This window comes from Mus caroli, chromosome 19, assembly GCF_900094665.2.
Source record: "Mus caroli chromosome 19, CAROLI_EIJ_v1.1, whole genome shotgun sequence".
Lineage (NCBI taxonomy): Eukaryota > Metazoa > Chordata > Mammalia > Rodentia > Muridae > Mus > Mus caroli.
In genome coordinates, this window is record NC_034588.1 from 271,082 (window position 1) to 294,421 (window position 23,340).

The window sequence follows — 23,340 nt, forward strand, 5'->3', positions numbered from 1 at the left end:
TTGCAGCCAGGCTCTCCTGACCCCAATTAATGAGATTGATACTGCCATATGCAAACTTGGGGATTCATACAGCAGCAGTATCATCTTCTCTTGCCTCCTTGAAGCCTTTCTACAGTGGCTTTCTGGGTGGCAGCCCCTACCTGTTTTTCTCTTGCCCTAGCTATTCCTGAGTCCCTGTTTGAAACCCTGATCTAGTTAACAGCCTCCATCAGCTCCATAGGTGACCTCACGAACTCCATACCTTCACATGGCATTCGTCCACCTGATGTGATTCCCTGTCTCTACATCATGCCCACCAGGCATCTCAAACTTGACAAAGCTGAAGTCAAATGCCCAACCTTTCTCTTGACACCTATCCTTAACGTTACAGCTATTCCACCATCACTTCTCCTAGGTAAAACTCCAATAGTCCTTCCTTCACAATCTTCCTTCTCAACCTCTCACCAAGGAGGCTCCTTCATTCAGTTCCTTCTAGATTCTAACCACTGTTCCCCAAAAGGTAACTGAGACCTTTTTATGCTTATCTACCTGCTTCTTAACTCACATTCACCTTTCCTTTTTACTCCAGTCCCCAACTCCCTCAGAGTGGACAGAGGACAGAGTGGACAAGAACAACAGTCAAGGCACATATATCACTCACTGCTCGAAGCCTTACTTAGATGGCTTGTTTTGGAGGATGTTTTGACCTCACCCCTGTCCCTCTCTCTTCCTGCTCACCTCTAGTCATGAGGTTGCCCTGTTGTAAGTGCACTTTAGGGCTTCCACATCTTTGGCCTGGCTGTTCCTTACCAAACACTTACAATGACAATGAACTCAGTTCTTGCATAGCTCGAAGCAAAGGCTTCCTCTAGAATCCTTCCACCCACCAACTTCAGCTGTCCCAGCCTGCTTTCTTCTCTACAGGGCTTCTCTGACAAACTATGGCTCACCCAGACCACAACTATCTTAACCTTGAAAAGGTTTTAGATTCCTTCTAAAAAGCCCTGTAGGCTAATACAGACGGTTCAGGTCACCCAAGGTACATTTTTACCTCAATAGTGGCTTTGCTTGGGCCAGAGACATAGTAGATAAAGTACTGCTCCACCCAACTCAACTCCTGCTCCTCTAAATGGCACCATCCAGTACATCCATGGGAATGTGTAAGATAAGCTGCCTGTTCTTACAGCTTCAAACACAGCACAGCAACACAGAGCACCATCACCGCCAAGCTTTCAGATCCACCAAGCAGCCCTTCCTTTCAGTAAGCCAGCACTTCATAAAGCACCATCAAGTAAAAGCCTCATCCAGAATGTGACGACAAACCCAACAAGGGAGACCACTTGTCTGCTCACAGCTTATGTAGAGAGGGCCACATCACTCCAGGTGGCTTCAGTGCAGGCCCACTCACTATTCCCAACCTATTACCACATCACCTCCACCTCTGACCTGGACAGGCTCTATCTAACGTACATGTTAGCTCACTGTGGCAGGAAAGCAGCAAAGCGTTCAAGAAAACAGAAAAACATTATTTTTATGCTATACATGTTTTTCTTTCTTTATAGGACACCACTTTTTAATCTCCACTGATTGTTAAATGTCGATTTTGAAGGCTAGCGGAAAACAGGGCCTCAAGAGCCCAAGCTACAATAAGTTTAAAGGTATCAAGAAGGATTTTGCTGACAGCATAATTCTCTCCCAGAAGAAAAGAAAAAAACCATCTTAATAAGGTCAGCCTGAGTCAGGAAGGGCAGCTTCTAATATCATGATTCCTGCCACTCTGTTGTCTATTTAATGGATCATAACTGAAGTTTGTTTCTCTATTTTCAGTGTTGAGGGATGTGGGCCACTTCAACAATGTTGGGTATGGAAATAACTGTAACCCCAATTATTAACATGCCCATGAACATGCTCAGTGACAACAATAAAGGACTCTCATTTACTGTGCCATTCTGTTTGTATGCAGATTCACCGAACAAGCCAAAGTAGGTAAACCCACTGTGTTTTATTATGTCATTTCCTGCTTAAATATAGCTTCACTGCTGTTCACTGAGACCCACGCAACCCACACCTAAAACTCACACAAGGAAGGGCTGACCTTATTTGAGCAATGCTCTTAAAACCCAAGCTCTGACTAAACCTTTAGGCAATCTTGGCCAGTCATTCTTCTGGCTTATCTGAAAAGCTGAGAAGACACTTGAATGTCTTACTAATATGAGAAATTTGTCAATTATAAAGCATGTTGTATTTCTGGCAAAGATTCAGAACATTTTAGATTCCTATGACTCACTGGAGTTGACTGTGTACCCCATAAAGCCTGTAGCTCTTGACTATCTAACTTGTCACTGGTTACATTGGCTCTAGGAAATTCTTAACCAGCAAGAGTCATCATTTCCTACCTCACCCTAAGGCAAAGACACCCTTTTCTTACTTGTATCGGATCTTCTCATCCATGTCTTGAGGTGGTTCTTCTATAATGAATGAGACTAAGTCTTCCAGACATTCTGCTTTTAACAGAAATTCTATGAGCTTGCGGTTCTGTGCTTTGCACTCCTGTAGGACGTCCTCCTCATCCATTAGCTCCTTCAGTGTCACATCTTCTCTCTCTAGAAGCGTGTCTATGTGGGATGATGAGTGAAGATCAAATTTCCAAAACATGCTGTTCTAAATGAGATAAAGAAAGATTTTCATAAAATTCCAGCTTTACTAATTTTCTACAAACCAAATTTCAGTTCAATGTTGGTCTACAATATCAACTTGGCATTGACACAAAAATAAAGCAATTTCACACTGAACCTACAAAGTGATTTCTTTTTATTTTTAGGGATTTATTTATTATTATATTACTTATTATTATATTAGTACACTGTAGTTGTCTTCAGACACACCAGAAGAGGGCATCAGATCTCATTACGGATGGTTGTGAGCCACCATGTAGTTGCTGTGATTTGAACTCAGGACCTTTGGAAGAGTAGTCAGTGCTCTTAACCACTGAGCCATCTCTCCAGCCCCCAAAGTGATTTCTTAATGAGTAACACTGGCAGGATTTTTTTCCTTCTCAGAAAAAGAAATTTTCTTAAAGAATTTACTTACTGATTCGCTTCTCAGCCTTTTGGGTAAGATCGAGTGAAGAACTTACTTACTGGCTTTCTGTGCAGACTTTTTAAGAAATGTCCTTATTTGTATTTTCTATGGGCATGAGCTGCACAGAATGGTCATGGGAGCCAGAGTTGGTGGATGCTCTAGAACTGAGTTAACAGATGTTTGTGAGTCACAAGTGGGTGCTGGGAATCCAAATTAGATACTTGCTCCATTCCAGAAAGTATTTTTAGTTGGCTAAAATGTTGAAAATGCTGAATACAAAAGCTTGGAATGATTTTAACCTGTTAAAGCAATTCATCCAAGCCAGGCTGGCACATACCCAAAATCCTAAAATTTTCAAGAGTGGGGCAGGAGGATCACAAGTTCTTGGCCAGCCTGAGCCATACAGCAAGAACCCTCCCCCCTCTCTCTCTCTCTCACACACACACACACACACACACACAAGGAAAAGAAGTAATTCATACTTTAAGAATTTTTATGCTGGCTAGGTACAGTGGTTTGCACCTTTAATCCCATCACTTTAAAGAAAGATGTGAGAGAATTTCTGTGTGATCACCAAGATTCCATACAGAAGCCCTCTCTCAAAAACCAAAACAAACTAAAAAAGAATGCTGACGAAGAGCAATGTGGCTCAGCAGGAAAAGAGGCTTGCTGACTAGCCTCAAGACCAGAGTTCGATCCCTCGATCCCTAAGACTCTAGCTTTTCCAAGTTGTCTTCTGACCTCCACAAGCATGTTGCCCACTAATTTAAAAACTTTTTTAAAGCAAAAATATTTCATACCTCAAATTTTACCACTTGGCAGACTGAAACAAACAAACAAACAAAAATACTAAAACAAACAAAAATACTACATGCTCAAGTCTAGCCTGGGCTAAAAGAGCAAAACTGGAGAGGGGAGGGAGGGAGGGAGAGAGACTGAGAAACAGAGACAGATAAAGATCAAGAGAGACAGAAAGCAACTATTTTTTAAAGGATAAAGAATAGATTCTTCAGAGAATTGCCATCTTCTGCAACAAATGACAAATGAAAAGGCATAACCAGAACTTTCCTTATTACAGAGGGAATGAATCACTACTATAAAGCTGCAGTTGAGTTCATTAATAGATAAAAGTCTGAGGTCATAAAGTGCCAGGAAAGGACTAAACTTTAGAACTTAATTATTGAAGAATTAAGACAAACTATCCCAAGTCACTAAGAGAAACGGCTGACAGTCAACTTCTAACAACACCTCATGTATAGTCTTTTCTCAACTTGGTCTCCATGCCCACAACTATGAAATGCTTGTTCTCCAAGTCACAGAGCCAAAAAGGCACTCATTTGTTAAACATGGAATATGACAGAAGTCTCAAAAGGCCACTTCTAACCAGAAGGTAATAACAAGAAGCAGTCATGCAGCTCAGGCCTCTACAGCAACAGGACCACTCAAGGTACGCTAGCTCTGGAGGGCTCAGAGAGACTTCTTGAGAGTGTGCTAAGGAACAAGGCTACCATGTGCCCAAACAAAAGCTCTCCTTCAGCTGCAGCTTAGCCACCCATGCAGTCAACTGCATCCTGATAGGACCACTATCAGAAAAGCTCACCAGTATCTACATGCTCTTATAAGCAAAGGGAAAGAAAGAAAGAAAGAAAGAAAGAAAGAAAGAAAGAAAGAAAGAAAGAAAGAAAGAAAGGAAGGAAGGAAGGAAGGAAGGAAGGAAGGAAGGAAGGAAGGAAGAAAGAAAGAAAGAAAGAAAGAAAGAAAGAAAGAAAGAAAGAAAGAAAGAAAGATCCTCTCTATGTAAAGCAGATCGACCTTTATATCTGTGTGTTTGGCTAAATCACCCATACTCAATGTTTTCAAGAACATTTACCTCAAAATCATTTCTTTAAAAGTAGAAAATTTAGCAAGGTGTGATGGTACACGCCTTCAATACCAACACTAAGGAGGCAGAGATGGGTGGATTTCAGTTTGAGATCAACTTGGTCTACAGAGTGAATTCTGATGACAGCTAGGGCTTCATACTGAAGCCCTGTCTCAAAACACACACACACACACACACACAAATAATAAAATAAAAATAAGAGGAATTATAGAGGTAAACTTTACTCACAGTCCTAGTCAAAGTGACTGACTGACCCAAGAATGAGAGGTGAAAAAGAGTATGTTGTTCAGGAGAGTCCACTTCACATGATAGGTGCTCGGCCTAACTGTCCAACAAGAAACCTCATTAATAAAGTTCAAGAAATCTTAGGGAACAAATTCAGAAAGCAATACTGGCAAGTATCAAGTATTACCAAAGTCAGTTTATAACGCTTTTATATGCTCTCAAGGACACTGGCAAGTCTGCTCACAATCTTGAATCATAAGAAGACAGAGACAAAAAGCAGCTGCTCAGTTCACATGACCCAGATTCACACACCTCACTTGAGAGGGATACCTAAGTGGTGGGGTGAGAAAGCAGACCACACAGCTCCATAGGAAGAAATAAGGCAGAGGCCCCAGAGAAGCACAGCCTTTCCCCGTGGACACAGCATGACAGACAACACACTAGAGACATGCAGCTCCCAACACATATGCAACAGACACACAAGCCAGTGGCCTTCCTCAGCTAGGACAGGAGGCACAAGTAGATATATAGAAGTGAGAGAGAGAGAGAGTGTGTGTGTGTGTGTGTGTGTGTGTGTGTGTGTGTGTGTGTGTGTGTGTGTGTATGGCCCCTGGCAGGCAGCAGAAGATATGTAAGCAGCTGCCTGATTTAAATACAATGCTAAGCTAGTTCTGATTGGGAAGTCACTGCAAAAATGGCAACAAGCAACAGAAAACTAGTTCAGAAAAGTCAACAATAGAGGGAAACCTTAAGATATATATACTGTTTTAGTTTTCAGATTTGGGGGAAATGGTCAAGACAAAAACAAAACCCATGTCATTTTATCCTAATCAGCCGACAAGCACAGCAGTACCAGAAGATAATATGAAAGGGGAAAGGGGTGGGATGGGGGCGGAAGGTGACAGAGTTAGCACAGCCATTAAGAGCACTGGCTGCTCTTCCAGAGGACCTGGGTTCATTTCCCAGTACCCACACAGGAGCTCACAACTGTCTTTAACTTCAGTTACAGGGGATCAGAAACCCTCACACAAGCATACATAAAGCAAAACAATGTACATGAAATAAAAAATGATTTTTAAAAAGGGGGTAGGGGACAAGGAGATTTTTTTCTTTTTTATATTCTCAAAGAAAAGAAAGAGGTTATCCTTGTTTAGGGACAGAAGTCACACCATCAGGAAAATCTTCTCCCAGAGTAGCTGCTTTTCATTTATTTGAAAATCTTTGAAAAATCACAAACTTTTTAAAAGTGTATTTTTACACCTTTACTACTACTCCAGAGTTGTGGGACAAAAGATTCAAGGTCCTCCTGAGTTGCCCAAGACCCTATCAAAAGAACTCAGAGCACACAGTTTGCTATAGATGGTTGCAAAGTGTAGTTACAGCTCTAGATTATAAATCAAGTAGATTTACCCACACCAAGTGAAACTGCCCAAATCATATTCTTAGTCAGGAAATGCATCAAATATAGGATTTAGAAAAAGACTGATTAGTTACAATAAAGTAAGAACAGAGTAGGTTAGCAAATACACCCACCCAACCCACCACCTGCCAATTAAAAATGGTTTTGACTTCTTTTTTTCTTTTTCTTTTTTTTTTTTTTTTTTTGGTTTTTCGAGACAGGGTTTCTCTGTATAGCCCTAGCTGTCCTGGAACTCACTCTGTAGACCAGGATGGCCTCGAACTCAGAAATCCGCCTGCCCCTGCCTTCCGAGTGCTGGGATTAAAGGCGTGCACCACCACAACCGGCAAGTTTTGACATTTTTTAATAGTGTCAGGTTTGAGGAAAAGATGGAATTGGAGAAAGGAGTGTGACAGAGATCATCTATGGCCCAAAACACCTAAACTATTTGGTCATTCACAGAAAGTACAGTATCTTCTGACCCATAAGAAGTTTCTCCTGACAGCTGTATTCTAGTATGTCCTGAACCCATCCAGGTATCTATGTACCCCAAGGCCCCAATCTGCCCTGCTGCATGCAGCTGTGCAGCTAGCTTGTTCTGCCCTCCAGGTACCCCCAGGCATAGGATGGCATTCAGCTGCATACACTGGGTAGGTAGGTACTGGGTAGATGAGAATTCTACTAAGCTAGGTCATTAATCAGAAAACCTACCTACATGTACATTCCCCCAAACCTCACTTACATTTAGCTTTGCTAATGACCAAAATGGCCCTAAAAGCTTATATAAGTAAAAACAAAAGAGGTCTTGACTCTCGAATTGACACAAGGTAGGAAGCTACCTGGAGACCCAATCCTTGCCCAGGCTGTTATAATCCACTCGAAATAATATGCCCAGTGTCCAGCAGGCTATAATGGCCTTCCTACTGGCCCGGCCTTCTAATCTCATAACTGTTTTGAAGTACTTATCTAAAGTATAAATTATTTTAAACATAAAATTTAACACAGAGAAAAGGAATTTTTTTAGCATTTATTGTAAAACAATTGATTCTTTCATCACCACACCAGACAGTTCAGAACATGGAAATATATACTTCCACAGTGAATGGTCTCCAAACTGTGCATGTCACTATCTCAACTCCAAAATGCAGGCACAGTAAGCTCTCCTAGCAAGCATCACCTATTTTGCAGCAAGCTGAATGGACACTGGTAAACTAGTTGGCCTTAGGTTGGTACCCTTTGAAGAAAAGTGAAGCTAGATACAAAATAACAGTTACAAAGTTCAATTACCCTCCCTTAGGTAAAATGCAGTTTTTTGAAAACTGTAACTATTCAGATGGGCAGAGCTCTGTGAATTTGAGGCCAGGTTGATCTACAGATCAAATTTCCAAATACAGGGACCCTGCCTCAAAAAACAAAAACAAAAAACAGGGATGGTAGCCTGAGACTATAATCACAGCACTTAGAAAGCCAAGGCCAAAAGACTCTAAGCTTTAGGCTAGCCTGGGCTACACAGCAGGGGATCTTGTCTGAAAGACCAACACAAGCTAAGATTTGTAATAAAACTAGAGTCAGAATTAACAATAAAAATAAACCAAAAAATACTACAGGTGGGGAAGAAAATAGTTGAGACAGGATCTCATACAGCCCAGAGTGGCCTCCAAACTTACTATATAGCCGAAGCTGACCTTTAACTGATCCTCAAGCCTCCGCCTGATAGTGTTAGGGTTACAGGCATACACCATCATGGACCTAGCAAAGTATCTGCAGGACACATGAACATACTTAAAACCCACACTTTAACTGAGTGACGCTTACTTATGGAACTCTAGGAAGGCTGGCCAGCAAGGGAAGGTATTTGGTGAGAGACCAAGGTACCCTTTTTTACCGACCCTAGGCTTCTTTTACAAATTGAACCAAGCAGTTTGAAAATGTTTTTTCCCCATGAAAGGACTAGATATTTAGAGCAAGCAAGGAAGTCATCAGGGAGTCACCTGACCGCGCAGATGATCTCTGCTGGTCTTCTTCGTCCAATAGTGAAAACTGCCATCTATCTACACAAGAGAGCCAACGGACCCATCTCTTGAATAAACCTATCCACCTCAAATCCAGGCTTTAATTACAGATCCATTAAGACTGTTACACCAAGCCAGGCATGGTGGCGCACGCCTTTAATCCCAGCACTCAGGAGGCAGAGGCAGGCAGATTTCTGAGTTCGAGGCCAGCCTGGTCTACAAAGTGAGCTCCAGGACAGCCAGGGTTACACAGAGAAACCCTGTGTGTGTGTGTGTGTGTGTGTGTCGGGGGGGGGGGGGGAGACACACGACAACAACGATGACTGTTACACTAGTTTCATACTACCAAGGTTGGTTGTGGAAGGTAACCTAGGACAGAGCCCTTCATTTCACAGTGTGTCAGCACTGACTGTCTGGGAGGCCTGGGACATCATCTACAGGAGATGTGAGAACCAAGGTCCTGCTCACAGAACATCAACAAATCCAAGGATCTTAAGCATGACTGACTGACATTCAGGTGCTTCCACCAAGTATCAAGAGTATCCTCTGTGTGGGCTAGTTTTATGTCAACTTGATACATAAAGTAGAGTTATCTGAAAGGAAGGAAACCTCCATAAAATCTGGCTGTGAGGCATTATCTGAATTAGTGGCTGATGGTTGGTTCCATCCCTGGGCTGGCAGTCTCTAAAAGAAAGCAGGCCAGTAAGCAGAACACTCCATGGCCATCAGATCCTACCTTCAGATTCCTGCCCTGTTTGAGTTCCTGTCCTGACTTCCTTCCTTTGATTATCAACAGCAATACAAAGTTTAAGCTAAACCAACCCTTTTCTCCCCAAATTGCTTTTTGGTCATTGTGTCTCATCACAGCAATAGGAACCTCTTCAGTGCCATTAAGTATTCACAAGGACCTGGATTCTATTGCCAGCTGTGGGGCTGTTGGAGCTTGCAGTCCTGAGACCTCATCTCAACACTTTTAAGCCTTAGCAGCTTATCACATTAACTGATTGTGGAAATTGAGCAGCTGAAATGTACTTCAAAAGAAACCACCGTTTTATCAATGCCCCAACAACGCTCCACTTGGAAGCTTAGAGCACTGCTCTCAAACCTTTATGGGCAAGGAGTCACCTAGAGGTTTTTGTAAAATGCAGTCTGGTTTCTGACTCAGGAGAACAGCTCCGGCCTGAGGCTCTGTATTATCTACCTGATGCCATAAGTCTGGGATAGTGCCCATCAACTGTTATTCAAAGGGACAACTAAGGATCAATTTAGCCTTTATTTTTATTATCATATTTGAATACAGTACCATAAAAAGCATACTAATGCAAGGGACAGTGTTTACATGGGAGCTACACACCATATGATTGTCCAAAGAGAAGAACAATCACACCAAATGCTAAATTTAACGCATACTGCCAGAAGCTCCAAGTTTCTCTGAAAAAAGAAAACTGCTGCTGATTGCCCTGTGAATGAACTGTGAACTGCAGGAATAACAAGAACCACATCATCTCTCTGAAGAGCTCTGCTTCGGCTGAGCACGTCTTTCTCTCTGCAGGAAAATGTGGGGTTCAGCCAAACTCTCAGTCCATACCCTGCCCTGTGTGACAGTTATACCCAAGACTGTCTGGACACAAAACAAAAATGTTGTCTCCAAAAACAACTCAAGATGGTGACAATTTCAAGAAGTAAAGCAAGCATTAAAGGAAGCCCTGAGCACAGGGTTCTGTGAGACTGCACAGTAACATGCCAGCCCAGTCAAATCTGTCTATATCATTTCAGAATTAGCCCCACTGTAGTCCAAGGGGACCGACCATCAGAGCATATCTACCAGGCTTGCAGTAACACTGCTAGGACAACTCCCACTGCAGTGGCTGCAGTCACCTCAACACCTGGAGCACAACAAACAAACTATACAAAAATAGGAACAGCTGCTTCTGCCCAAGTAACACATAGGAAAAGCCTCAAAAAACAAAATGTGCGGGAGGCAGAGGCAGGCGGATTTCTGAGTTCGAGGCCAACCTGGTCTACAAAGTGAGTTCCAGGACAGCCAGGGCTACACAGAGAAACCCTGTNTTGAAAAAACCAAAAAAAAAAAAAAAATGTGTCCAAAACTTTTACCATTGTTTGAAGAGTGTTATGAAGAGAATATTTTAAAAATTCCCATTATACCTACTTTTTGTGTTTTCTAAACCATGGATACACATACTTCCCCCACTGAAACTCATCCCTATGTATCCAAAGTCTCCTTTCACTCCTAGCCTCTGAGTGATACAAACACCATGTAAGCCACAACTAAGTGTAAAGTCTTTAGTAGCCACATCAGAAAGGTTTAAGAGAAGTCTAGGAGGGCAGTTCAGTAAGTAAAGTTTGCTTGTTATATAAGCATGGAGATCTGAATTGAATCCATAGAATCCTGTTGAAGTTTGGTCTTTCACCATCTACTATAATACTAAGTATGGAGACACCCCCCCCCCCAAGACCTTGTCCCAGAGATGAGAGAGTATGAACATACACCTTGGTCTCGAGTTATTTCTGATTGGTAAGTAAAGATGCCAAGAGCCAATAGCTGGGCAGAAGAGACATAGGTGGGGTTTAGGTTTCATGGGCTTGGGAGTTGGAGGGGACCATGAGGAAGGAGGTGGTGAGAGATGAGAAGGAAGGAGAAGCCTCCATGAGTTAAGAGGGTTGTCCAATTATAGTTAAGAGCAGCCCAGATGAAACATATTTAAGTAATAACTCTGGTCTCTATAAAAAATTAGATTCTAAAAACATAGAGAATAGTATCTGCCCAGATCTTATATTGTTTAAAGCTTATTGTAAATATAAAGGTTGTGTGTGTCTTTCATCTGGGCATTTAAATAACAAAGACGGGGTAGAAACCCCAGGCAGAGATTAAATAGCTTCTACAATAGAACCCAAGTGAAAGAGCCTAGTGGTTCATGTTAATAATCCCAGCATTGAGAGGCCAGGAAAGGTGAATCCATGGGGCTTGTCAGCCAGCCAGTCTAGCCTAATCACCAAGTATCAGAGCAGCAAGAAATCTTGTCTCAAAACAAGGTGGTTCCTGGGAAATGACACCCCAGACTGTCCTTACACAGCCACACATATACACACACAAAAATGAAGTGAGGAGCTTGTGGAAATCCAATGTATGTTATACCTACCTGTCTAGCACATGCAAATTGGACTTCTCAATTTGAAGTTCTCAAGAATCACATGTCACCTACCATACTGTACTGTTCAACAATGAGACCCCGACTCACTTAAGATTGTTGCAGTCACTAACCAAAGATCCTCTTGTAGTACTGAAATAGTCCCTCCAATTGTTCAACAGGCAAAGTTAGTCATTAACAATTTTTCTACATAAAGGCCAACAGAGACAAGGCACAGTAAGACACGCCTGTTATCTTGGCCCTTGGGAGGCAGAGGCACAGGGATAAGCAATGTCCGCTGTAAGACATTAGCTGAGCCATCTTTCCATCTCCAATACAGTGTGCTCATCTTTTTTGGGAGGGGATGGTAAGGAGACAGAGAGTCTGGAGACATAGGCCAGGCTGACTTCACACTCCATATTGCCCTGCTTTCATCTCTGGGGTAACCAGATTACAGGGAAGTGGCTAAAAGACACTTTCTTGGAGAAAGCAGAACAAACTCACAGCCTGTTATTGGTTCCTACACAGTTTCTTCAAAGGTGTCAAAAGCAATCAGCTTTGTCATATCCAGGTATCCCAGAACATTGTTGATATCCCTACTTTCCCTTGAGAAAGGAAACAAAGAAAGTTAATTCATGTAACTTTGTTGTTACTGTTAGTTGAGAAAGGATTTCTCTGCTGGCTGTCCGGGAACTCAATTTATAGACCAGGCTGGCCTTGAACTCACAGAGATACACCTACCCCTGCCTCCCTAAAGCTGTGATGAACACACCCTGCCCCATATAACTTTTTAAATGCTAATTTACACCACAACAATACTACAGGAGTAATATAAATGGTACTAACTGCTTGAAAAATACAAAACACAAGAAGCCTTAACAGACAAAAAGGAAGTAAAACCTCCAACCTCACCACGCAGCAAAGATGCTCTGAGGAAGATAGTCTGCCACAGGAGTCCATGATAAAAATAAGCCTCAAAAAGGAGTGAAGGCAGGCATATAAGTGATATACGCTTACGAGCCCACACTCAAGAGGTAGTAGGTATATAGTAGAGAGAGAGAGAAAGTGCTCCAGCTCTAATTGTAAAGATATAGAGAAAAAGGAGACCCAGGAGGCTTCAGCAGCCCTGTAGCAGGGAAACAAACCTCAAGGACCAGAAGGCAGAAAGAGAAAGGGGAAGGCCAGGCCAAGCCTTGAAAAGCTCAGCATGAATGCATTGCACAGCTCAGTTTTACTGCAGAACAAGAGTTTTGTAAGAAAAATAGACATCATATCATTGACGGTAGGGACCACACACATTACTTTTCTGACTTTCAATGGAAGTGGACTTTCTAGACACACTGAAGCTGAGTTAGTACTCACTCTACAGACAATGTGTTACTATAGAGAGGGGAGAGAACAGAGCCTGACCCAAAAGGGCTCAGTCCAGAGAAGATTCTGCAATGACTCAACTCAAACAAACCAAGGTTTCTCCTAATTACCATGCCTCCCTCACTACCAACAAACTTCTACCTTCTTAAAGCCTAGTCTCCCCTTTTCATTCTTGACTGCACTTTAGTACTGAATGACAAACTTACTGCTTAGTCATGCAATGCTTAACTGCCTAGGAAACACAATGCTCAAAAAACAGATGCCTCAACACAACGTGGTCCAAAAGTACTGGTGCAATGCTAAGAACAATAATGCAGTAGGAAGTCTTATCACACAGCTCATTTTTATGCTTTAAAAAAAAATTCAAAGCCCGGGAGCTGGAAAGATAAACAAAGTAGAATTGAGTCCAACTTCAGAGGACTTGGGTTCAATTCTCACCTAGTGGCTGGCTCACAACTATCTGTAATTATAGTTCAAAAGGATGTGATGTCCTTGTTCTGGCTTATGCAGTCATCAGATATACATGGGGTTCATAAACATACATGTAGGTAAAACACCCATATATATAAAATAACTGGGGGGAGGGGGGGAGAGTGGCTTCAGTGGTTATGACACTTGTTGATCTTCTAGAGAACCTAGGTTCAATTTCCAGCACCTACATGGTGGTTCACAACCATTTCTCAACTCAAATTTGAGGGAATCCAGTGCCTTCTTCTGATCTCCTCAGTCATCTGACATGTACATACATCCAGGCAAGATAATAACACACAAAAAAATTAATATAAATACATAAATACATGCATACATACATACACACACACCAAAGTCTAGCATGTTAGCACTGAAGCAGGAGAATTACTTAAGTCCCGGAAGATGGAGCCAGCCTGGACAATGTTAAGAGACTCCATCTCTTTAAAAGAAAGACATATAAACAAAAAGCAAAAACAAAGGAGGAGGGTAAAGGGAGTCTAGAGAGTAGAAAAAGAAAAGGAAAAAGTTAACTACTACCAAGAAAAATCCAGACTTACTTTTTGTCAACTAATTCAAATAGTTCAAGTACTATAGTTTGTTCCTGCATAAATATGCATGTCCAACTTGAATAGCCAGAATCCCCTTCCAATGGGAGCTGTCTAAGAAGCATTACATTAGGCAATTTGTCATTTTGAGAACATCCCAAACTTAGATGGTGTGACGTTACTGGGTAACAGACTCTATGGAACCACTGTCATATGCATGGTCTGTGGGTGTTGGAAATATCATTAAGCAGTCCACAACCAGACATGGGAAGCTGTTTCTGGTTTGCACAATTTCCAAAGTAACAGTTACAGGTATAAGAAAAATGAGCTACTCACTCCTAGTAGGAAAAGGAGGTTCTTGGTTTTGTTTTAAACTGAGGCCGACCCGGACTGGAAAGGAAAGGGGTTAGTAAGAGCAATGGCAGACTAGGAGCAAGGGTCTCCCAGAAATATATGAGAGAAAAAAGGAACAAAGACCTTCAAAAATGGTATGGATTATTCTGAGGGGAAGGAAAGCTACACATGCCAGAATAGGGGCGAACACAAGTAGGAGAAGAAATGAAGAGCTTTCTATCAAAACATCTAATACTCTCCCAACCTCTGACCCACAAGGCAGGATGGTGGTATTAACAGACAAAGCCAAACAGGAAAGAGAAGTGCCTAGAGTCAAAGAGGCAGAGCAGTAACAGCACAAAAGCCTGTCCTGAGGATCAGAGGGGTAAAGGCACTTGCTGCCAAGCCTGGCAACCTTTGATTCCTGGAACTCACATCATAGGCAGGCAAAACTGACTTCCACAAGTTGGCCTCTGATCCCCATACACGCATACAGAGAGGCACAACAGAATGAATGAATAAAAATGTAACTTTAAAAAATGTAATGTTAAAGGTGAAAGGAAAACTGGTTAAACTGTACTTGATTGTAACTCAGTTATACTGTAGTATAACAACTCAGTTATACTATAGCACAGCTAATACATAATCTTAAAATGTAATATCCAGTACCCCAGAGCTCATGTCTCTAGCTGCATATAGAGCAGAGTCTGCTGTGACATGACAACTCAACATGGTACACTGTGACATGACAACTCAACATGGTACAGTTTCATCTACAGCTTACAAAAACAACAACAAAAAGATGCACAAGACCCAGAAGAGGTTTAGTTGAACAAATTCATCGAACTTATAAAAATCTAAGTAAATTAAAACTATAGCCATTCTATTGTTCATCAGCAGGTTTCGGGGCAATGCACTTCTTTAGGCATATATCATTAGTTTCTTGCTCTGCCACACCACAACTTAATGACTTACAAATGGTAGGCTTTTGTTTTGTTTTTTGAGTCAGGGTTTTTCTGTATAGCCCTGACTATCCATCCTACAACTTGCTCTGTAGATCAGGCTAGACTCAAACTCACAGAAATCTGCCTGCCTCTGCCTCCTGAATGATAATATTAAAGGTGTGTGCTATCATGCCCAGCTCAGAGCCAAGACTGAATTTTTCTGAACGAGAATGAATAGTCCTCCTGCAGTTACTGAATAATAAACGGCTAAGGAAATTATGACAGCTGGAGGAAGTTCTCACACAAAAGTCACAGGATATAACATACAGACTCAGTTGGAGAAAATGGCAGAGGAGGAATACCACTATGGAAGTTCAAAGGCCACCTCTTTCTTGAGGGGCTTGGCAGGTCATAGACAAAGCAACATTCTGGATGCCTGAGATCAATCAGCTGGTGATCAGACTCAAAGTCATTACAACTCCACAGCTGTGGAAATGAAAGGGCAAATATACTATGAAGAGTCAAAAGGCCTTGAGAGACAATGCCAATCAGAAAACACAAAATGAAGCCACTAAGGAGGAGCTAGTCCTGAAGCCAGCAGAAATTCTGAAATGCAGATGAACAGGTCAGTCTCACTGCGACATAATGTTGGGTGCCATCTGTTGTATTAATTATTTATTAATAAATCCTGGTGCTAGGTTTGCTACCTGCCTCAACGGTTTATGTCCCTGAATGAAAGACACACACAGCCTTTATATTTTAATATGCCCTATAAAGCACAATAGCCTCCAGGCTGCTAGAATCTACCTCCCATCGATAATTCTGAGTTATCACTGGTTGTCAACTTGACTATATCTGGAATGAAATACAATCCAGAATTCCAGATTAAGACGAGGAGATCTCTGAGTTCAAGGTCATCTGGGATTAAAGGTGTGGTAGCACATACCTTTAAACTGGGCTACACCTTCTGCTGGAGACCTACATAAGGACATAGGAAGAAAGAAGATTTACTCTCTTCTTCGCCTGCTTGCCTTGTGGGACTGAGCAACTGCTAGATCCTTGGACTTCCATTCACAGCTGCTGCTGACCCTTGTTGGGAGTTGGACTACAGACAGTAAGTCATCAATAAATTCCCTTACTATATAGAGACTGCCCATAAGTTCTGTGATTCTAGAGAACCCTAATACACACACCTACTAATTTACTTAACTTCTATGTTCCATCTTGGCCACGCTGGACCCATTTGTGATGCCTCTGGGCCTCACTTTCTCGGTCCGGAGCCCAGGGTGCTCTCCTTGCTTCCTTACCCCATGGCAGCCTGTGTGTCTCTCCTCTGTCCACACTCTCCTAAAGCATGGCCGCTCTCCTCCTTCCTTTCCTCCTGGTCCCAAGCCCAGGAAATCCTAAAATCAAGGTTCTGTCTGTCCTCCCCAGCTATTGGCTGCTGGCACCTTTATTTACCAATCAGAACCAACTGGGAGCAGGTTCCCAAAAGCTATGTTCAGACCCTCTAGGGCAAACAGTTTTGGGGACATAATTAGCACTCATTATACAAGCAGCTACACACTGAGCAAAAGTTAAATATGCGAAGTCAATTTCTGATCTTTAATCAAAAGTTCCAGTAAAAAGTATTAGCAGTTAAAATCCAAAAACTTCGAGGCAGCTGGCTAGAAGCCACTGGTACAAAATGAACAAAAACCTCACACAGAGTCAGGAAGCCTGAGTCTGTCTAAGACCTCTACTTCTGCTCTTTGTTTGAACCACTCTAACTTGCAAAGACTGGTTGCTCCTTAGTGGCCAGCTGGAAACTGGAAATATCCACTGGAAACAAGAACCAACTGAGTTCTGCAGATTCTCAGATGATCAAAATCAGCTACATCAGCTGCTGCCTAACATCCTAAAAACCACCATGGTACTACTACACTCTCTCCAGTGCAGGTGAACTGCCAGTCCCGCTTCAGAGCATGTAACTGCTTTCCTTTGTGCAAGGATTCCAGGAAGGAAACACCTGATGATCATAACAGTCTTACCTTTCAAACCAAGGTTAAAACTAAAAGAAATGTTTTCTTCTCTGTGGCTCCTTGCCCATTACAGGTTATCCTGGTGACAGCTATCTTCCAAATTACATTAGCAGATTAGCAGGAGTATGAAAAGATATTGTATGAAACAGAAGTGTTCCTGTAAAGACAAAAACAAAACATATGTTGTGTTTTGGTCTGATAGCAGCTGCCATTTAAAAAACAAAAAACAACAAAAAAACAAAACTGGCTCAGAGTGGTGGCTCTCACAGAACCACATTTCACAGATGTAAAAAGCTCAAATTGAAGTTTTTCTACGAGAACATGGAAAAAAAAACCAGATAATCCTATACTACAGTTTTTATTCCACACTGAAGAGTAAGCTGGAGATGAACACAGGTGCCACAGCAGCACTGTCTGTAACTGAAGAACCACATCCTTACTATCTATGAAATGACATAAGGCTGACTACAAAAGCACTGTACTTTAAAATATTAAGCAAAGGCTGGGCAGTGGTGGCGCATGCCTTTAATCTCAGCACTTGGGAGGCAGAAGCAGGCGGATTTCTGAATTCAAGGCCAGCCTGGTCTACAGAGTGAGTTCCAGAACAGCCAGGGCTACACAGAGAAACCCTGCCTCAAAAAAAAAAAAAAAAAAAAAAAAAAAAAAAAAATTAAGCTAAGGACTAGAAAGATGGCTCAGCACTAGCTTCTCTTGCAGAGGAACCAGTTTGATCCCCATTGACCACATGATGAAACACAACCATCTAGAACTCCAGTTCTATGGGGAGCTGACAGCCTCTTCTGGCCTTTGAAGACAACACATACACACACAGACACACACACAGAGGACCTATCATTAGTAAAGGTTATAGCACACCCTTTTATAGGCAGAAGCAGGTGGATCTCTGTGAGTTCATGGCCAGCCTGGTTTATGTGTGGGCTAGAGAGACCTTGTCACAAAACAAAACAACAACAAAACTAAGACACTCTCCAAAATGTACACACACACACACACACTCACAAACACACACTGGTGTTAATTCTGTGTAGTTCCAGGTCCCTCCAGCTATTCTGTAATGAATTGTAATACTGCCAAAAAACTATTCTGGCCATTTGCAGGCAAAATACCAGGTCCACTCTCACAGACTCCCAGCAGTATCATCCCTATTCAAATGCCAAAATGTTGTCAGTTGGGTCCATACATTGTCTAAGGATGCTGGGGCATCGTCTACCCTTTAAAGAAAGAGCTTTTGTTCAAGGGCTTATGGTTTTTTCACTTGGACTGTGTCTTTGCTTAATTTCCTATTGCTGTGATTTAAAAACAAACAGAAAGCTCTAAACAAAAGCAAAGGAGAAAGAGCTCACTTCTGTACAGCGTTCAAGACTACAATACAACATGGAGAGGAAGTAAAGAAGACAGGAAGGAGCTTGAAGCAGCTGATCTCATGGGGTCCACAATCAAGAAACAAAGAGTGATGAATGAATGCTATTGCCTATAGTGGACAAGCCTTTCTTCCACCTCAAAATAATCCACACAGGTATGACCAGAGGCCCATTTTCCAAGTGATTCAAGATGTTACAATGACAGTTAACATAGATTATCACAGACTGGTTAAGACAAACTCTGGATGTGTTTAATACCAAGAAAATGTGTGTATTTAAAAATCTTAGGATAAGGGCTGGAGAGATGGCTCAGAGGTTAAGAGCACTGACTGCTCTTCCAGAGGTCATGAGTTCAAATCCCAGCAACCACATGGTGGCTCACAACCATCTGTAATGGGATCTGATGCCACCTTCTGGGGTGTCTGAAGACAACTACATGCACTTATGTATAATAAATAAATAGAGAGTGGGGCTGGAGCAGGCCAGGGAGGGAATCTTAGGATAATAAGAAATGAGATCCAGAAAAGCAAAACAGTATGTCAGCACAATACTAAGACTGATGGGTAAAGAAGGGTAATCAATATACAGTGAAAATAGGCCTACAAACAAAAAGGAAACATGTTTTTTGGTTTTGTCCATGTCAACTTTCCAAAGGACAATCTACAAGTAAGAAGACAGTAAAATCAGAGGGTACTAGAATGAAATAGAATACTGACCAAAAGATACTATACTTAGATCCTAAATCTCACCCTCTTCCATATTAGCAGATGCCCAAAAGCTTTAAAAAACAAAACAAAAAACAACTAGCTAGGGACAGTGAACCCCAGCTACACTGAAAAAAATCAAAGGAGCTACAGAACCAATGCCAAGACAAGAAAGGTCACATCCTATCCCAGTCAGGATTCCTTCTGGTTCTTCCTCTCCTGGCCAGCAAGCAAGACCTTTACACTTCAGACTAAAAAGTGAAACTGTGTTATGTGTTATCTTGCGGGGGAGTGAGGGTAAGACAACCAACACCTAGGGATGACTTGAAACTTTACTGGAGCTCACTAACCAAATAAGCCAGACTAGTGATCTGCTATAATGCTAAGGCCAAGAAGCCCTGCCTAACATGGCACCTGCCCATCAGCCACTCTCACCTGTTAACCTTAAAAGTTTCATGGTTTGGTACCTAGAAGTGGAGGGTAGGTCACAGGGCAGAGATTGATTGATAGTTAAGAACTCAAGTTTGAGCCAGGCGTGGTGGCGCACGCCTTTAATCCCAGCACTCGGGAGGCAGAGGCAGGTGGATTTCTGAGTTCGAGGGCAGCCTGGTCTACAAAGTGAGTTCCAGGACAGTCAGGGCTATACAGAGAAACCCTGTCTCCAAAAACCAAAAAAAAAAAAAAAAAAAAAAGAACTCAAGTTTGACTCCCAATATCCATGTCAAATAGCTCCTAACTGCCTCTAACTCTCGTTTCAGGGGAAGTGACAACTTCTGACCTCTAAGAACACTTATACTTACACATATGTGCAAGTAAAAGCAAAATCTAAGTTCAAGAAGCTTCCAATCAACTGACTTAGCTCCCTGTCTATGTATATGCTCAAGAATACTGCTAAAGATGATACCCAGACCTCAAGTATTTCATGCACCTCTCGCCTCTATTTAACTTCTTCAGAAACTGTTTGCTGAATTCTCTTACACAACACTGGACACATCCAGTAAGGAACTGCTGAACCATAATTGTTCTACAGCTCCTCAGAGGAAATGATTATGCTTCAGGGTCACACACAACTGAAACCAAGTCTCCTTTATTTCCTATCATCTAAATATATTTAAATTTTTTGGTGGTTAGCATTTCCATCTTTCATTTCACTTTTGAGTGCTAGGTGTACATTTTTTGGTTGTAATGCTATATAGATGAGGACAACTTGTCTGAATACTGTTGATGACTTTATTCCATAAGATGATAGTAACTGATTCCTTCTGTGAAGTGACCATTTTCTTTGGTGACTAATCAGTAAATAATCTGCAAAAAAACCATCTTATACATGATGCTCTTAGAACATTCCCTTTAGTACTTACTGATAATATGCTATTTACATACATTTTTTATTTGAGACAGTGTCTCATATAGTCCAGGCTGGCTTCTAACTCACTCTGTAGCAGACAGAGGAGGACGTTAAACAGCTCCTGCATTTGTTAGCTGTCTTTGCAACTTCAGTAAGGTATGCCCCTGTCTGCCTGAACTCACTCTTTCCTGAACCTATTATTACTATGAAATCCAACTTTTATAGCACCATTACCTATCATGATCTTTCCAATGTCCCAGCTTTGCATGGGCAAGCTGCCCTAGGAGCTTTTGTGTTTTCTGAGCACTTTAATTCCTCTCACAGCATGTTCCTGGTTCATATAATTTCTTCTCTGCCACAGATTGAAGTCTGTCATTTCTCCTCAAGAAGTCCTAATTCTGGCCAGGCAAGACATTCAGAAATGAAAAGCTAAGAAGTTCACAAATAATGGGTGATACCACTCCCTCTGTTCTTTTGGTTTTTTGAGACAGGGCTTATCTGTGTAGCCCTAACTGTCCTGGAACTCACTCTGTAGACCAGGCTGGCCTTGAAGTCAGAAATCTGCCTGCCCCTGCCTCCCAAGTGCTGGGATTAAAGGTGTGAGCCACCAATGCCCAGCTCCCTGTTTTTGCAATGTGGAAGATAGTTCCATTTTTGCATCCTTGATTTTGCATATGAGCAAAGTCAAAGATTACCAGATCACTCCAGAAAGCTTAGCATGAAGAATAGCAGAGCAGCCAGATGGTGGTAGAACATGGCTTTAATCTCAGCATTTGGGAGGCAGAGGCAGACAGATCTCTGTGAGTTCGGGGTCAGCCTGGCCCACAGATGAGTTCCAGAATAGCCAGGGTTGTTACACAGAGATACTCTGTCTTGAAACAAAAACAAAGAGAGCATTACAGCAAACAGAAAAATGCAAAGGAAAACAGAAAGACTATACAAATATATAAAATAATTGCTACCTCCAGAAAGATCAAGATAATACATCACTAAACACCAGGTGCCACAGAAAAGAACACAGGGGGGGGGGGGGGGCAGCCTTCAAAATTTAATACCTCAGAGCAGAAATTAAAAATTAAAGAGAAAGGTTGTAAGATAAAGAGAGCAGTATTGGGTATTAAATAAATAATTGGAGCTACTTCAGTACTGAGTATTAACGAAATAATACCCAAGTCTCCTAAAGGAGTCTTGTTCAAGTGCTGTCAAAGTTCATGATCAAGCCACAGAGAGAGTAGCCTGGGGCTTTTACAGAGAATCAAAAAGATAAGAAGCTTTGGGTTTCTTGAAGTCACACTAGAAAGCTATAAAAGTACCTTTTATTCTCCTCTAGGGGGCTTACTGCCATCTGCTACTCTACACCTAGTCCTGTAGACCAGGCTGTCCTTGAACTCAGAAATCTGCCTACCTCTGCCTCCCAAGTGTTGGGATTAAAGGCATGAGCCACCACTGCCTGGTAAGAGACCCTGTTTTAAATAAGAAATGGGCAGCACAGGGGAGAGAAGGTAACACAAGCTACAACTCAATAAACCACAATGACTGGCTAGAAATCACACAAAAAAAGACCAAAGTTCTGGCAAAGTGTGTTCATTTTAATTAGTGTAAAGTGCCCTAGTCCCCTCCCCAGTTTCTTTCTTTGGCTCCCAGAGCAAAACTTTGAGACTGTGCTCAGACAACTTTTTTTTTTTTTTTTTTTTTTTTTAGTACATTGTAGCTGTCTTCAGATACACCAGAAGAGGGCTTCAGATCTTATTACAGATGGTTGTGAGCCACCAGGTGGTTCATGGGATTTGAACTTGGGACCTTCGGAAGAGCAGTCCCAACCACTCTTAACCACTGAGCCATCTTTCCAGCCCGCTCAGACAACTTTTAGACTTTTGGGATATTCTACTGATATTAAGTTAATCTTGTTATCTTTCTTGCCTTATTTAGACATTAAGCTTACCTGGATATGAATGCTATGAATGATAGGAGCCAGTACTGTCTGCAGCTTCTGGTGCTATTGGAGCACATCTCTGAAGAAGGAAGGGCTTTAACAGTTAAAACAATTGAAGAGAAAGGAAGGAAGAGGAACCGCAAGTTCTTTAATGGTATGAAATTTTAGTTCCAGAGGATGAAAGTAACACAGACAGCTAGCAATGACTGCCATACATTATGCACACACTTAACACCAATGACAGTACACTTACAAACAGGCAAAGTCATCTGCCGGCAATGGCACACACCTTTAATCCCAGCACTAGGCATACAGAGGCAAGGGATCTTTGTAACTGTAAACTTTGTAAATTCAAGGCCAGCCTAGTCTACATAGTGAGTACAGCCATGGCTATAAGAAGACCCTATTGAGGGAGCTGGAGAGGTGGCTCAGTGATTAAGAGCACTGACTGCTCTTCTAGAGGTACTGAGTTCAAATCCCAGCAACCACATGGTGGCTCACAACCATCTGTAATGGGATCGGATGCCCTCTTCTAGTGTGTCTGAGGACAGCTACAGTGTA

At 41.9% G+C, this 23,340-nt stretch overlaps 1 protein-coding gene across 12 annotated transcripts in view; it reads right to left on the reverse strand.

Annotated features, from left to right (window-relative positions):
- The window catches only part of Ppp6r3 (protein phosphatase 6 regulatory subunit 3), a 120,432-nt gene that overhangs the window by 69,727 nt on the left and 27,365 nt on the right, over positions 1-23,340 (reverse strand). For 10 of the 12 annotated variants that reach the window (XM_029472614.1, XM_021151186.2, XM_029472613.1 and 7 more), the window contains exons 2-3: positions 17,422-17,569; positions 2,408-2,640 (exon numbers count right to left, since the gene is read on the reverse strand). In XM_029472614.1, the coding sequence (XP_029328474.1) occupies positions 2,408-2,634 (227 nt within the window). In that variant the 5' untranslated portion in view covers positions 2,635-2,640; positions 17,422-17,569. The remainder of the gene's footprint in view (positions 1-2,407; positions 2,641-17,421; positions 17,570-23,340) is intronic. The other 2 variants (XM_029472605.1, XM_029472606.1) reach the window with 2 other exon arrangements.